General features: G+C 51.9%; 1 protein-coding gene across 3 annotated transcripts in view; it reads left to right on the top strand.

Moving 5' to 3' along the window:
- TRIM9 (tripartite motif containing 9) overlaps positions 1 to 15,422 on the top strand; it is a 59,361-nt gene extending 43,939 nt beyond the window's left edge. For 2 of the 3 annotated variants that reach the window (XM_031051978.2, XM_034062484.1), the window contains exons 7-10: positions 478 to 616; positions 10,333 to 10,636; positions 11,432 to 11,594; positions 13,767 to 15,422. In XM_031051978.2, the coding sequence (XP_030907838.2) occupies positions 478 to 616; positions 10,333 to 10,636; positions 11,432 to 11,594; positions 13,767 to 13,829 (669 nt within the window). In that variant the 3' untranslated portion in view covers positions 13,830 to 15,422. Of the gene's footprint in view, positions 1 to 477; positions 644 to 4,535; positions 4,542 to 5,932; positions 6,122 to 8,325; positions 8,368 to 9,011; positions 9,036 to 10,332; positions 10,637 to 11,431; positions 11,595 to 13,766 lie in introns of all 3 variants that reach the window. The other variant, XM_034062485.1, reaches the window with a different exon arrangement.
- Positions 15,423 to 16,079: the final 657 nt, after the last annotated feature.

The raw sequence follows: 16,079 nt of genomic DNA, 5'->3' as shown, positions 1-16,079 counted from the left end.
CATTGAGCCATTCTCCTGCCTGAAAGCACTGAGCTGACCATGTCAGGCAGCAATTTGTTAAGTGAGCTGGGTGTGATAACTGTTGTACAGGTGGCAGTTCCTGCCAAGAGCAGGTCAATTCTCCAGCCCTCAGAGCATCTTTGTGGCCTCCTAGACCAGCACGAATAGGTCTGTGTTCTTCTTGTGTTGGGGGCCCCAGAGCTGAGCACAGTACTGCAGGTGGGGTCTCACCAGAGTGGAGCAGAGGAGGTGAGTCACCTCCCTCGACCTGCTGGCCATACTTCTTTTAATGCAGCACAAAGTATTATCAAGGAACAAATCAGAGGGTTATTTTGCTCTACATAAGTCATACACAGTGTTTGTAAGTCTGGCCCCGGTAGCAGAGCATTGTTGAACCCTGTACATCACAACTTCTGGGAGCTGCTCTCACACCCGTGGGGCTCCATGGTCAGGGCACTGATTGTGCTTGCTTTGCAGGAGGTGTATGTGGGGAAGGAGACCATGTGCACGGTGGATGGGCTTCACTTCAACAGCACGTACAGTGCACGTGTCAAAGCCTTCAACAAATCAGGAGTCAGCCCATACAGCAAGACCCTGGTCCTCCAGACATCTGAGGGTAAGGCATTGCAACAGCTCCAGCCCAGCGCGCTCGGACACTGCTCACACGCACGCATGGGGCCCATCCAGCACACCTAAGCTTAGCATTGCAATACAAGGAACTGCTCTGCTGGTCGTCCAGTACCTAAGCAATCACTGCAGGAAAGGAAAGCCAGCACTGATGGGAGGGGAAAGGTTGTGTCAGGAGCCTTGAACAGTGCCAGAACTTGTCCCTTACCCCTTTCCTTTACAGAAGATGTGCTTTGGAGAGGTACAGAGAGAGGTATCCTGCAGAGAGGTGTTTAAAATCTGGGTGTAGCAGGCCTTGTATTACACAGAGGGAAGCTCAGATGTTTTCAGTAATTCCATCTAAAACAAAACGCTGTCACATTGCTTCTGGAATACTAAGGGCTGTGTGTGGCTGCACAGTGCCTTAACCACACTATGCCTCCTTCAGCCCCTGGCTGTGGGCAGCAGAGAGCAGAGGGACCATGGAGCGGCATGGGTGTCCTTGCTGACATGGGGTGCACAGCCCTGCCAGCATCGTCTGCATCACCCTGCACTGCAGGCACTCAGAATATTGAACACTCCCTTGCAGGCTGCAGAGGAGTCTCCCAGCCTGACTTTAAGTACATTTGTCACACCAGGCACTTAATCCGTCTCGGAAAATTGGCTTGTTTCTGACACGCAGGTGGAGAATCCTAAGGCTGGCTCCAAGACAAGATGGGAGACAAATGCAGGTGTGAAGAAAGGATCCAGCCCCCACCAGCATGTGTCCTGCCCTGTGGCCTTGCTGCCAGGCAAGAAACTGCTCCTTGGGAGTTTTCCACACTTGGTGGAATCCTTTTTCCTTACTCCCAGGCTAAAATCTCTCTTTTCAAGCCGTGTGAAGATTGTGGATCACAACAGCATCACCAGATCTGGCTGGCAGCTGGCTCCAGAGCAGCAGCATGTTCTTGCAGCCCCAGCAGATGCTGGCAGATGCAGTCTGGAGTCAGGGGGGAGCACACACAGCTCGTGGGGCTGCTGGTGGGGTGGAAGGAAGGTGAGAGCCTTCTTGCCACAGAGCATATCTGGTGGCTTTGGGCAAGGAGAAAAAAAGGGGTTTCTGCTGAAAGAATAGAAGATAAAAGCAGAAGAAGGTTACACAGAGCATTGTCACTTGCTTGCCTGCACTCATCTGCAGGAGATAACTGTTCCAGTTTGGAAAGGGCATTTACTAGGTTTGGATGCATAAGCAGGACAAGTCAGTGAGGAATGGGACTGACCTGTAACAGATGCAAGGTAGATAGAAAACCTGTGACAAACCTTCTCATACAAGAGACAGAAAACTCAAATCACAGGCCACAAAGGCCTTGGCACGTCTGAGCTCTGTGTGTGTTTGCAAAGCTGGGGACCAGCATCAAGGAAGCTGCAGTGTTCTTCTGGACATCCAGGGACAGGACAACCCAGATCCAGCCCCACGCTGGAGCGGCCAGGACTTCTCCCAAAGCCTGAAGGTCAGCAGTTCTCACCCACTTCACTATCCTGCTTCACCAGCCTTTGCAGGAGGCAGCAGAGCTTTGGCTTCTCGTCACATTTGTGTCTCATTAGATCCATTTGAGACACAGTTTCCTAACCAAAACCAGTTGGGCTTGAAGTTGTCAGAAGTTTCAGGGTCTGAACTATGATCTTTCCAGCTCTGCTTTGCCCTCATAGATGTTTCACTGTCAAGCCAAGCTCGCCTATTACACAGTTCCAAAACATGACAGAACCTGGGAGAAAATAACTGTTCATGGTCCCAGCAGGCCAGGCTGTGCTTGGAGCTGATGCCTTGGTCTGTGCCAGCAAACGAGTTTCACTCTTCTGACTATAAGATGAAAGTGTGCTGCATTCAGCCTTTTCACTGCATGGGCTTTTGCATTTGTTATTCCAGCACTAAAGAAAGAAGGAGAAAAAGACAAATGGGCCTGGAGCATTTTCTGCTCTTTGAGATCACCTGAGCTGTTTGGATTCAAAGTTAAATACATTACATGTATGTGCATCTTCCGCATATTCAAGTGACTTGTTAAATAGAGCCACCATATGCATCACAGCTCTTGTTTCTGGCCTTCACAGCAACATCAGGCCTTTAAATGCTGTTTCATCTGAAGCAGGCTTAGCTTTTCCCTTCAGCCATGCTCTGCAGCTTCCTGCAAAGTGTTCATGCAGGAAGAGGGGACAAAAGAAGAGATGATCTCGATATGAAGAGAACATCTCTGTGAACACGGCTGTCTTGCTGTGAAGTGGTTATGAGAAATTCTGCTTAGAGGGTGTTACTTCAAAGCTGGCTTCTAGCACACAAGATCCTTATCTGCAGCCTGTGGAATTCAGTTGAAGTCTTTCTTCTGCCTTTAGTGAGCAGTGAAATGGGCTGTAGAGGCTCACAGGGAATGAAACGTCCTGCAGGGTCTCAGCATCTGAAGAGAACCAGGATAAGAAGAGGATAAAATTGTGTCTGGGTTTCTGCAGACGTGCTTTTGTGGTCCTGCCCAGCCAAACAGCCAAGGAGAGCCAGGCAGCACCGACAGGAATGTCCCACAGGAATGTCCCATGGGAAGCCAGCGTACACACAAGCCTACAGCAAGGCACGGAGCACCTTCCCAGCCCATCTCCTGCTCATCTGACAGGAAACTACGTATTCCAGCTGAGGAAACTGCAGTTCAGTTTTCAAGGATGGTGCTTGGTGCCAGCATCAGAGGAAGGTGGCTCCCAGCTGGGAGAAGATCTGTGACCTGGAGCCCTTCTCATGTGCTGGGCCCTCTGGGATGAAGATCTGCATCATCATCATTACAGCCACATGGCAGCAAGGGCTAAAGGCAACGGTCCTTACCTTGAACTGTGTCCTCTCCCTAGCTGATGTCAGGCTGTTCCGCTGCAGCCTTACCAGTATATCTTGTCCTGTCGTGTCTTAGCCAGTGCCCCCAGGACCATCACTGCAAGCCCTGTGACGTGGGGCCTGGCTTAACCTCACTGTTTCTTCAGCACCTGAATGGAATTCGTCTGTAGACTTGGAAATGAGTCTGGAAGATGGTTTTCAAGGTGATGCTGTGCCAAGGCCCAGACACTTTACAAAGCTTGGCCAGAGGCAGCACTGCTTGGCTGTGCTCACCCCTAGGAGACCCCAGGTCTTCCTCCAGCTCCTCCTCCCTGGGCAGCCCCAGCTCTCTTGTGTTTCCTCATCCAGCAGATGTTCCAGCCTCTGCCCAGTCTCCTCCTGACTGTGGGACGCAGTCTGTTTTCATCCTGGCATGTTCCCATTTTCAGCCTACCCAGTGTTTGCTTGGTGCATTTTTGGCTGCTGTAAGAGCAGCCTCTGAAAGGCTTTGCAGAAGCCCCTGGCTCTGGTCTGCTGGTCTTGGTGGGTTGCAAACAGCCACCCTAGAAACAGGCACCTAATGGGCTGTGACAAGGAACAGAGATGACTTCCAGTTGCAGTGGGATCAGGGTCTGCAGGATGGCTGGCTGCTGGGCTGCTTCTCTCTACAAGGATTTCTGAGATGGTTTCTGCATCCCTCCAGTGTTGTGTTTTCCCATGGACTGTCTGGTAAGCTGGATGGTGGGATGAAGGACCAAGCTGCCCTGGTGGAGGTGGAGAAGAGGAGCTCAGTAGTGCTGGAGGGGACTATCCCTGCCTGCTCCCTAGGCCCAGATCTGCACTCCTGGCTGGTGCAGATGTTTGACCTCCCTCCTGCCAAAACCTGCTGCACTGTTCTCACCTTTCCCCACACCTTGGCCCTTCCGTTTGGCTGCTTTGTGCCTTCAGCCATGCTCTCCTGGGCATGTGCTGCCTGCAGCCAGACAGCAGGGGAAGAGCTGAGGCTCTACTTTCTCTCAACTGCTGAGTCTCCAGCTTTAGGCATAGCTGCAGAGTTTCAAGGCAAGCCTGGTTTTGGCTTATGTGAGAGACAAGCCAGGAGAAAAGGGTCAGGGAGGAACATGTGTCTTGTCACACCCTGTGCCCTGCCATCCCCTCTGTTGGGTTCCCAGACTTGGACAACTCTGCCAGCACCATGAGCATCCACTCCCAGCCATCTCTGCCACCGTGGGGATGTGGCAGAGGAGTTGGAGTACCCCAGTCTGAGAACCTGTCCCCAGCCTAGTTGAGCACCAGAAACTTTGCTCTTCTTTCAAGCCCAGTTCCTCATCTGGGGCTCAACTTTAAGTTCCTTACCAGACATGGGGTGATCCTCAGCAGCATCAAAGTCTTTTTAACTAGCAGCTTTTGGAAAGGGGTGAACAACAGAAGGGAAAAGAGTCTTCAGGGAGCTATAGGAACAGAAGATGCTAGTTAGGTAGAGCCATGAGCGTGGCTACTCTTGGTAGTAGTTTCTCTTACTCTTGGTTAGAGGGCATGTTCCTCCCTAACCTTGAGCTTCATTTGTTGTGCAATAATTTATCTAACCTTTATGAACCCACTGACACTCTTTGCTTCCACAGCCTCGTGCAGCAGCTCATTGCAGCAGTTAAAGCCCAGTGTGCAAATAAATGCTTCCTTTTATTTGTTTTAACAAATTCATATTCACAGCTGAGACACGAAGGCTTGGGGACACAGTGTTTGTGAGTTTATCTGATTCGACTGTGTAGAGGATGGTGGATTCTACATTTCCATGTTCACATATCCCTTGACAAGGCTAGGGAAGAAATTGCAGGAGATGACTGTTCATGGTAGTGCGGAACAGAAAACCATGACCCAAGAGATTGCCCCTACTCTGACATTGTGCTGTGAATCACATGAGTTAAATTCTTACTGTAAGGCTCAGATGTGTTTTGACAGGTACAAAGGGATACCAAGAACACAACATCCCGAACAACCTTTGAGTAAGGTGGGTGCTTGGTGGTACTTAGAGTAATACAGCTTAGCACAGCCCTGCAAAAATGCCTTTCAGCATTACCAAGTGACTACTTTTTACTCCACTAATAATTGTGCACAAAAAGGTATGAGATGTGTTAAAGCACGATGGGAAGTGTGCATGGTAACTTGTGAATTTTTTTAGGTGCATTGCTGTGAAGAGGTGCAGGACTCACTTTTAAAGACAAGCATATTGAATTTGATGGCATGGGAACGTTTTGGAAGATGAAAGTCTGTTTATTGCCGATACTGTCAGAGGCAAGGCTTTCCTGAAGGGTCTCGCTGGGTTGCACAGCACCAGACATTCCTGCTCCACACACCATACGCACGCTCGCTGCAGCAGAGCAGGGTCCGTGCGTGCCACAGCGTCCGTACTCTGGTCTGAGGTCTGATCTCAGGCAATGGAGTGACACCACCCAGCAGATCCCATTTCTGATCTCTAGTTTGCATTGATCTTACATTTAGACACGCAGTCAGAAGAACAGACCCTCCCTTTTCCAGTGCCTTTGGAAAGATCGCAGCTTCGTAGAATGAGTCCTTTCTCCTCCACCCTTAATCTACAACCCAGCTTTCCGGGGAGATCCTACTTTGAGCTAAGATCTTCGGCCCACCAGCTGAGCTTGCATTCTTCTTTACAGTCCCTGAATTCAGCTGGTGAGCTGAGTGCCTCTGGCATTTCCTCTTGGTCTGTGCTTCTGGGCATCTCCAAAGTATTTGTTTGTTTCGTTCGTTGTGTTTGTTTTTCCCATGACATGCGGATAGCAGGGGAAGCTCCTTCCTTTTGTCAGTGGCCTGCTCCTGCGCAGAGGGAGTTCTTGTGGTGTTTTCATATGTATATACCAGCATGGGTAGGTGTGGGGTGATTGAGCAGCACAGTAACTCCTTACTTGGGTGCTGTTCTTGGCAGGGTCAGCCTGGCTGAACCATTTCGCACAGCCAGCCAGCAGAGCACATCACCCATCTCTAGTTTATGTTGATCTTGTGTCCAAGAACAGTCACAAGAACAGACTCTCCCTGGGAGAAACCTGTGAGGACATCTCGATGGTTTGCTTTCCCTATACAACCAGGAAATTCAGCCTCTGCTGTGAGATTTGTTTTATGAAATTAGTTTGCTCAATTAAATCTAGACCTTTCTTAAGAAAGAATCAAGTCTAGATGCAAGCAAGGTCTAGCTAAGGCCACCTCACAGATCCCTTGTAGTCTGGCTGCTTAAGAACCTGGAAGATGTGGGCTCTTGCCCACTCAGCTTTGAGCACTGGGCTCAGCTTGTGCAAAACCAGACAGGATCGTATTGAACTCCTGTTTTCTGCAGAGCAGAGGAAACCACTCCGGTGAACCCTTGCTCATCTGACAGCACTCACAAGCACTTTGCTTGCCTCCTTGCGCCTGGTCCTCAAGGGCTGTGGTGGGATGTAGGCAGTACAGGCAGGATGAGTGACAATATCAGGCAGCCAGTGAAGGAGCCACAGTCACAGAGCATCTCTGAGCTGTTTTCTAACCGGTCTTCGCACACCTTCTGTTGCTAAAGATCCTGGGCCCTGATTCTTCCACCAGTCTGGATTTACACCACTCCATGGGCTCCAATGGAGTTAATTCATGGCTTGCTCTGCTCTAAGCCCAGGAAGAATGGGGGCCCCTGATTGATTTCCATCCCTTAACCTGGAATGAGGAATGCCGCAGCATGACCCTTGCCAGAATAACCTGGGACCCTGCAACTTTCTTTTCTTTGTGCTTTTTATGTTTATTTCTTCATCGTACTGCTGTGCGCTAATGGCTTGAACTCTGTTTTGTTACGGACGGTTCTTACTTTGTGTCCAGAGTTCCACTGTGATGGCCATGAGCAATACTTGTGTGTGCAGTGAGGACCTCTGCAGCTATGCTCTGGGGTGGTGGGGTTCTGAATGTGCCCGTGTGTCCGTGCTGTTTCGCGCTCAGGTGAACTTATATCACAGCGATGCACAGAGACCTTGAAAACACTTTCTGAATAGGGGCACGGGGCTCGATTCATTAAAACAACCTCTGGAGATGCTGCTTGGCACTCACCAGCAGCATGGCAGGGCACACAACTGCAGCCAGATGCTTCCCCACAGGGGAATCCTTAAAATACATGAATGCCCTCCCATGCAGTGCCAACATGGGGATTCATGTTGGCCACTCCTCCTCAGGAGGACAAGCTCCTGGATCAGTCTCTGGCTCCCAGGAGGTGCTTGCAGCCAGGGGTCAGGCACAGCCCAGTCACAGGAGGATGAAGGGCACCCCAACACATCCTGCCTGCGCAGCTGCAGTCGAAGCTACAGCCCAGTGCCCTCTGGGTGCTATCAGGGGTCTGCAGCCAGCCATCTGCCCCTGGAGACCCCCTCCCCTGCTCCACTTCTGCCCAGGCCACACACACAGCAGAGGAGGCAGCCTGGGAGAGCTTGGTGGTCCCTATTCACTGAACACACCAGTGGCTGCTTTTCTTTCATCAGTCCCTGTCCTCCAAGGACTGTTTTTTAAGCGATTCAGCTGAGAGTCAATGTAGAGAATATTTACCAAGGCTTTTCTGGAGGAACGTTCAATGATTTGGCATCCTGGGCAGTTAGCAACCTGACCTTGATGCTCATGATGGCTGTGATGAGATTTGGCAATGGAAAAACATAGTCCACACTTCCCAGGGATAAGACTCAACAAAACAGCCAACAGTCCACACTCAAACTCACCGGTTGCATTTGTGACCCTTTCCATGCTCTCTAGCTTTTAATGAATCAAGCCTCCTGTGGCTGGCTGGATGCTTACTTAATGGTTAAATGCTCACGGGTGGTTGTTAGACAGTTATTGTTTCTTAGCTGTGATGTGTGAAATGTAGTATCTCTTTATAGGATGCAATTTTGACATTCAAGGAACGCCTTATTCTCAATTAGGCAAGTATATTTATTACAATTAACTGGTACCTGCTCCACATTGCTCATCCTTTTTTCCTTGTTTGATATTTAACTTTCCTTTGGTGACTGAGCAGCATTCCTTGCGCACACCCTACTTGCACAGTGCCCTTGGATGTCATGGCAGTAGGCAGATTCGGAGGAGGAATGATGATGACCATACAGTGTAAAGGCCTTTTAAGTTTTCTCCATTACAGTTTTAAAGTAAAGCTTGAAGTTAGTGCTCTGGATGCAGCCCTGTAATTAAGAACTGCTCGTCCTGCTCAAAGCAATATGTATTCCAGTTCATTATGGGTGCTTGAACACGGGCCAGATGCCGAGGAGGTGATTAGCCCCTCTGCAGCTAATTGGAGCAAGCTCATGGTAGCCACTTGCCTGTCCCTGTCAGACTGCCTGCATGTTCATTCCCCTGGGAATTCACTCCCATGTCCTGCCCTACAGGACTCCTACCTTGGGCAGTTCACCGCAGCCTGAGCCCACCCTGCCTCAATCTCTGCCCCTGTTCACGCAGAGCGCTGACAGGTCCGTACGAAGCAGACAAGCAGAGATTGTTTCTTGCTCCTTTCTTTACCCACCTTTACGTGCTGTTTTCTCTCCTGCATGCCTGTCCTTGGGAATGACCACAGTTGACATTAAAAAAATGGTGGCAGGTACGGAATCACCTCTGTCGAGTTGCAAAAGTGGGGCACCCGCGTGCATGTGAGCTGTCCTGTGAAACGATCCAATAAACCAATGAATCAATCTCACCAGAGTGTTTCATTTTTCAAGCCGTATTTACTCCTGCAGGCCTAAGAGTGTTTTGTGGATGTGTCAGTTCACGTTTCAGTGACCGTTGGAGAAAACCACCTGGGGAACCGGGCTGGTGGCTTGTGAAACCCTGTGCCTCTGTCTTGTCCAGGACATGACACTGTAACTGTCAGATTTGCAGTAACCAAGTCCTCTGCATCTAAACCAGCAGCCGTGCCAAGTCATGGAGGTTTTTGTGCATTTTCCAGCTTTCCCATGAGCTAGCTCTTGTCTTACATGTGGCCAGCTGCTCCTCAGGGGCCATTCTTGATGTGACATAGCATCTCTGTCAATGTAGACCTTTGTACGTGCTTTTGGTTCCTGGGACTGCCAGCCCTCAACTACATACACAGTTTATGTTCTAATTGTAAAATCGTAGAATCCTAGAATGGTTTGGGTTGGAAAGGACCTTAAAGTTCAACCAGTTCCAACCCCTCCTGCCACAGACAGGGACACCTTCCACTAGACCAGGTTGCTCCAAGCCCCACCCAACCTGGCCTTGAACACTGCCAGGGATGGGGCAGCCACAGCTTCTCTGGGCAACATGTGCCAGTGCCTCAGCACCCTCACAGGGAAGAATTTCCTAATACCTAATCTAAGTCTCCCCTCTGTCAGTTTAAAGCCATTCGTCCTTGTTCTGTCCCTACAGGCCCTTGTCAAAAGTCCCTCAGCCTCCACCCCACAGTGGGCCTGACCCTGCAAACTGCTGCTTGCATGACTAACCCTTAGTTATGTTAGCTAGAGCCTGGAGACCTGGCTGGGATCACGTCTCCTTCTGCTAGGGCCAAATTTTAAGAGATGTTGAGGATCCTGTGGGCTCACAGACAGTGGGAGGACATGGAGACAGACAAGCACTGAGAACCAGTGAGAACAAAACCCACTGAGTCCTGGCCATAAGACCTTAGCCACACTGGCAGGCTGCAGCCGCACAAGCTCAAAGCATCCTTCCGTGATGGAAGGTGCCCTCCCTGAGCCAGCACTCCTCTGCTGTGCAGCTCCCTGCCTGCTTCTTGCTGCCATGTTGGCAGGCAGCAGCCCAAGCCTTTGCCCTCCATGTCGGCTCTGCATGCAGCATGCCGTGTTCCGTGTCTGCTCTGCATGGCTCGGCCACCTACATCTCTGCTCCCTCCACACTAACCTGATGTTGTTTGTGTATTCCAGTTGCTTGGTTTTCTTTCGATCCTGCCTCTGCCCATGCTGACATCATCTTTTCTAATGACAACCTGACTGTCACCTGCAACAGCTATGATGACAGGGTTGTGCTGGGGAAAACGGGCTTTTCCAAAGGGCTCCATTACTGGGAGCTGTCAATCGATCGTTACGATAATCACCCTGACCCGGCCTTTGGTGTGGCGCGCATTGATGTCCTGAAGGATGCCATGCTGGGCAAGGACGACAAGGCCTGGGCCATGTACGTGGACAATAACCGGAGCTGGTTCATGCACAACAATTCGCACACCAACAGGTACGTGGTCTGGAACAGGGTCTTCCTCCCAGAGACCACAGCCCACCTTCAGCCCAAGTAAGACCCCATAGCTTTTCCAGTGGCACCTACAGGTGCCCATGGGAAGGGTGGCATCGCTCCTCATCACCTCTGTTAGAGGATGTGCCCTCTCCCCAAGCAAAGGACAGTCCCTGCCTCCCTGGTTCTGCCTTGCTCCAATGTTCCTTCCCTGCCTACAGCAACTCTTTCCATGCTGACTCTTCCCCTGAGCGTGCATGGCAGCACTCCTGTATAGCACCCTCTTCGCATTAGCACCAAAGCCTTGCAACTCATGCAGTAAGAGAGTAGTGTTTGCCTTTACTATGGTGCCGCAACTATTGCTCGCTTTCCCCATGGACAATGGGGCTGGGGGCTCTGAAGCTCGGCGCTAGCTTGGGAGGAGCCTGGTATCATCTTCCTGCAGCCTCAGAGGCCATTCCCTGGTGGGTCAGCAGGGCCTGAAGGGGCCCTGCAGTTTTGCTTCCCAGGTCCACTTGCTTTCCTCCACATTTGTGTTGCTGTGCCTGCTCCAGTAGGCAGCTCTACCCTCAGAGGGACATCATGGCAAGCAGAGAGCACCTTTGCAGGAGGCTGGAGGAGGAGGTGCCCAGGGATGGTGCTCAGCTGGGATGGGTGCGGGTCATGGCCTGGCCCCTGTGTGAGCTGTGAAGTTCAGCATCATCAGCCCTTGAGGTCCATCGTGGCCTGAACCCTGAGCTGGGAGCACAGAGGACATTAAGCCACAGAGATGCTCTGATCTTCTCCTTGCCCCCACAGAACCGAGGGTGGGATAACGAAAGGCGCCACGGTGGGAGTGCTGCTGGATTTGACCAGGAGGACTTTGACGTTCTCCATCAATGAGGACCAGCAGGGGCCTGTTGCCTTTGAGAACCTGGAGGGCCTCTTTTTCCCTGCGGTCAGCCTCAACAGGAACGTGCAGGTATGTGCTTTGGCCATGCTCTGGAGCACCACAGCAGCACACCCTGCGGGTGAGCTTGCTGGCAGACCCTCCAGTGCTGCTGTCACTGCAGTGTGTGGTGATGCTCAGCAGCACAGACACTTCATGGGGAAGGCTCTTGTGCAACAGTTTTATAACTGTTTTGTGATGGTACCCAACAAGAGCCTCATCAGGTCTTGCAGCTCTCCTAGGACTCTCCAGTCAGGAGCATTACCAGGGAGAAGGGCACCTTTTAAAACCTTTTTCCCTCCAGGGAGTTTCAAACCCCTCTTCTCTTCCTCTTTCCCAAGCTATCAGCTATCCTGAACATCACCAAGTGGTGGCTCCCTGGGCCTATCTGGTATTTCCATCTTTTATTTTTCTTCTCACTGATCACATCCCTGCTATCGTCCCCCCACACTGAGTCTTCCACAGTCACTGAGCCTTGGCTCTGGCACATCCACTCTACCACTGCTTGTACCTCCAGCACTGCACACGTGCCCAGGCACATCCTAGGACACGTCAGATGACCTTGGGGTGTTGAGCAGTTTGGCATGGTCTTCCGCAGTGGATGTCAAAGGCACTATCTCTGTACAAGGGCAGAGGCACCGAGTGGCTTCTCTTAAGATTCTGGATCAGGGCATGCTCTGTTCAGGGTATCAGGCAGACCATTGCTGTCACCAAGGCACTAACAGTTTTCTAGCAGCACTGGGGCAGAGGTTGGTTGTTACCACCCCAAACCCTGCGAGCATCCCTGCCAGAGATTCCCACCCCAGGAGCCCTGCAGGCAGGGAGGCTGCCAGCTTGAGGAAGGGCTGGCCAATGTGCAACATACTGGGGCTGAGCTGGTGTTTAATCAGGAGACATTAAAGAAGACCATCTTGTCTGAACTGGTCTTAGAGGTTACAGGTCCTTTCCAATCCTAACTATTCTATGATTCTATGATTAATTTGGTGTGGTAGAACCATCCCACTTCATTGTGGGTTTAATTCCTACAAAAATCCTCTACACAGCCCTAACAAAAAGGACATTCCTGGAGTTTCTCTGCTTTCTGACAGTTCTCTGGGTAAGGCAGAGATTAAATCCCCTGATAACAGAGAAATCCCATGAGATACTGATAAAAGGCTGCTAATAAATCCAAGTCACTCATTATCCTTCTTCAAAGGTTTATGAATAATTAACTGTAATTAAGAGGGAAATAATTGCTTTAGACAAAGTTTTCTGTAACTGTCTGAAGGGGAAAATGCTGCTGTTCCAATAAAAGAAGAAATTGTGCTTTCATCCCAAGCTAAAGCATTTGCAGAGGGAACTGAATTACCCATGCACAGCTCATTGGTGCCTGTGTGAGTATTTGCAGGACTGGCCCCTCACCCAGTCAGTCTGCACAAACAGAGCCTGCCCATATCCCTTACAGACCAAGGTTTTCCTAGACACCCTGAGGTCTCCAGTATTCCTCTCCCTTTCCCTTTATCCCTTTGTTGCAGTCTCTGCTGCATCACTTCCCATCCCCAGATGATGCCAGGCTGAGTGCCTAGCTCCCATTTTTACAGACTTAGCAAATGGTTTGGGTTGGAAGGGACTGTTAAAGGTTGTGCTTGAGCATCTCCCCATGCCATAGCATGGCTCTGCCCCAGCACCCTCCTGCTGCTCAGCTTCCTCGCACCAGGAATTGGCCATGTCTCATCTGCTGTATGGCACACACTCAGCTCAGGGGCTTCCTGGAAGTCTCCTATACCGAGCAGCTCAGGGTCCTTCAGGCCCTTCCATCCCCTTTTGTCCATCCCATCTGCAGAAGAATCCAACTGCTGCCATGTCCCACCTCTCTGGCAGCCAACTGCTGGATTTATCTGCAGCCAACTCAGGATATCTGGGGCTTGGTACCACTGGTACCAGCATCTCACCTCACAGGGACCCAGCAGTGCTGGCAAGCCATGGAAAATGGAGATGGAGCCACTGCTGCAGTTCTGGGGACAGCCTCTCCTACCCTACCCCAGGCCCCCACTGCCACGGGGAGGATGTGCAGTGGGGCAGGAGGAGTAGTGGGCTCCCCACATCTCTGGCTGCACCCTGCCTCTGCCTGGGTGCTGCTCCTGCCCTCCCTGGGGACAGTGTGCCAGCCCTGAGTTGTCCTGCCAAGCATGGAGGGCCTCAGCTGAGCCCTGTGTCTCTTTGCAGGTGACGCTGCACACCGGCCTGCCGGTCCCTGAGTTCTACACTTCGCGCTCGGCCATGCCATGAGGATGCTCCTGGAGCCGGCTGCCTCTTCTCAGGATGAGAGGAGCCAGCCTGTTCCCTCTTGTGGGACACGGCTGCTGCCGAGCCGCCGGGTCCCTGCTCAGCCGCCAGCCGGAGACAGAGAGGCAAAGCGGGAAGGAAGAACCCAGCTTTTGTCCGCCTCTGATCTCCATCCTCCTGCGCTGTCCTGTGTGTGTGCGCTTCGCTCTTTAGCTCTTTTGGCTGATGAAGTACCTAAGTAGCCTGAGATGTTCCTCTGTGTCCGCTTTTAGGTTTGGTTTCTTCAATTTGAGTTGAGGTTTCAAGGGGGACAATTTCGTCTCATTTGGCAAAGCGCTTTCCCCTCCCATGGGGCTGGATGGAGGGACCCCCACCACGGGAAAGCTTTTGCCCACACCAGCCCCCTTACTTTGCAGGATATTTCTTTCCCCTGTGGCCTTTCTTGCAGAGCACCCTCAGTCATGTGTAGAGGTGGGTCCTGGATTACCAGTCAGTCTCTGTGTCCTTACCAAAACACCCAGCCCTGTCCCTTGTCCCCAAGAGGCATTTCCCTGGGGCACAGCAGTGGGGCAGGGAGTGGCTGCCCTGTCCCTGGGTGCTCTGGGTGCTGGCAGGGTCTCCCCCAGCTCCCCGCAGCCCGGCATCAGCACGCACGTCACAGCCATAGACCAGAGAGCCCCTGCCCAGCTCTTTGGAGATTAGTGTTTATTTTTTTATAGTTGCCATATAAAGCCTAGCCTTAAAATCCTGAGTGTCTTTCTGTTCACTGGAGAATGCATTCTGCAGGGAGGGTCTGATGGGGAGCCCGGGGATGAGGATGGGGAGGAAGGAGAGCTGGCCACAGCCCTGCCACGCACTCAGGAATATGCACCCACTGCCCTGCCTGCACCTGCTGCTGGCAGCAGCTCCCATCAGCCTACCCTGGTAGGGACTTTCTGGTAATTCAGAGGCAGGAAAAGAGTCGGAGCTGTGGGTGCCATGCCCGGTGCCAGCTGCGTCCCCATGCCGAGGGCGCCTGCATGCGCATGGCCCCACGCTTCACTGTTCGGTCACTTGCTGTGTCCCGGTGTGGTAAAGAGCTGGGGAGGCAGCGGTGCCGCTGCCAGGCAGGTACCAGCTTATCCAGCCTGACTGGAGAGCTGCAGCTCCAGATCCGGGATCAGGTGGGATGCTTCGGGAGTACTGGTCCAGCAGGAAGACAAGTGTAAATAGACCATTCCCTTCCAGCATGCCCTCCTCTAGGATAGCCCCATTCGTTCCTTTGTTGCTCTAGTTTTAAGTTTACCTAATTTATTGGATGGGTGCTATCTTGTTGACTTACACCGAGGAGCTTCTCTCAGCTGCAGGAGAGCCGTGTTGCGGGGCAACGCCGAGCAGCTCTTTGGTGAATTCCTGATGAGCCCCTGTGGCCGGCTCACCCGGGGCTCCTCTCTCAGCCGTTATCCCCTGTTCTTTAGGATGTTCATGGTGCTTATTAGACTCCCAGTGATTGTAAGACGTCGTCCCCCTGTACCGCGATGATAGCTGCATACAGCCGCTGTACTGAAGAGAAGTGTCATGTTTGCTGTTCTAATAAAGGACTTTTATGAGAGAAGAGCACAGCTTCCCAGAGCATCACTGTGCCACCACAGCCCCTGCTTTGGTTACCATCTCATCCCACCCCAGTGCAGGTCAGTGCAACACACTGCACATCCCTCCCTGTCCCTGCTGGGAGACAGCAGCAGAGAATGGACAGAACTTGGTTCATGGGAGTCAGGGGGGGTACAGAAGCCAGCTGAAACCCAGCACTGCAGCAGCAGCATGAGATGACCAAGGGGTGCAGGGTGCTTATGCTGCTGACACAGGCAGCACCCCAGCACCCTCTCCCTACAGAGGTGACACAGCCAGCAAGGCACCAGCACCTGTGGAGCAAGGAGAACAGGAACTTCCCAATCCCATGAGCAGGAGATGCCCCAGGAGGGAGATGGGTCATTGCAAATCCTGTGTTATGCCTGCAGGGCTCGATGGAAGCCAACCCAGGCATAGCCATGAACACCAAATCCAGCAGTCGCACATCCCACCCAGTCTTTTCCTGACCCTTTCCCATACCAAGCACACTCCTGCCTCCCTTCTTTGCGTGCATGAGGAGCAGTGACAATTTCCCATTGCCAACGTGAGTGCTGAGCTCAGACAGCAAAAGAGGGGAAGGCTGCTGCAGGCACCCAGCCCCTGTCTGCTGCCAACTGGTGAGGAAACCGTGCCCAGGCTTCCACC

This window comes from Melopsittacus undulatus, chromosome 4 (assembly GCF_012275295.1).
Source record: "Melopsittacus undulatus isolate bMelUnd1 chromosome 4, bMelUnd1.mat.Z, whole genome shotgun sequence".
Classification (NCBI taxonomy): domain Eukaryota; kingdom Metazoa; phylum Chordata; class Aves; order Psittaciformes; family Psittaculidae; genus Melopsittacus; species Melopsittacus undulatus.
The sequence above is the reverse complement of the archived record's forward strand: the minus strand, read 5'-3'. Positions and strand labels throughout refer to the sequence as shown.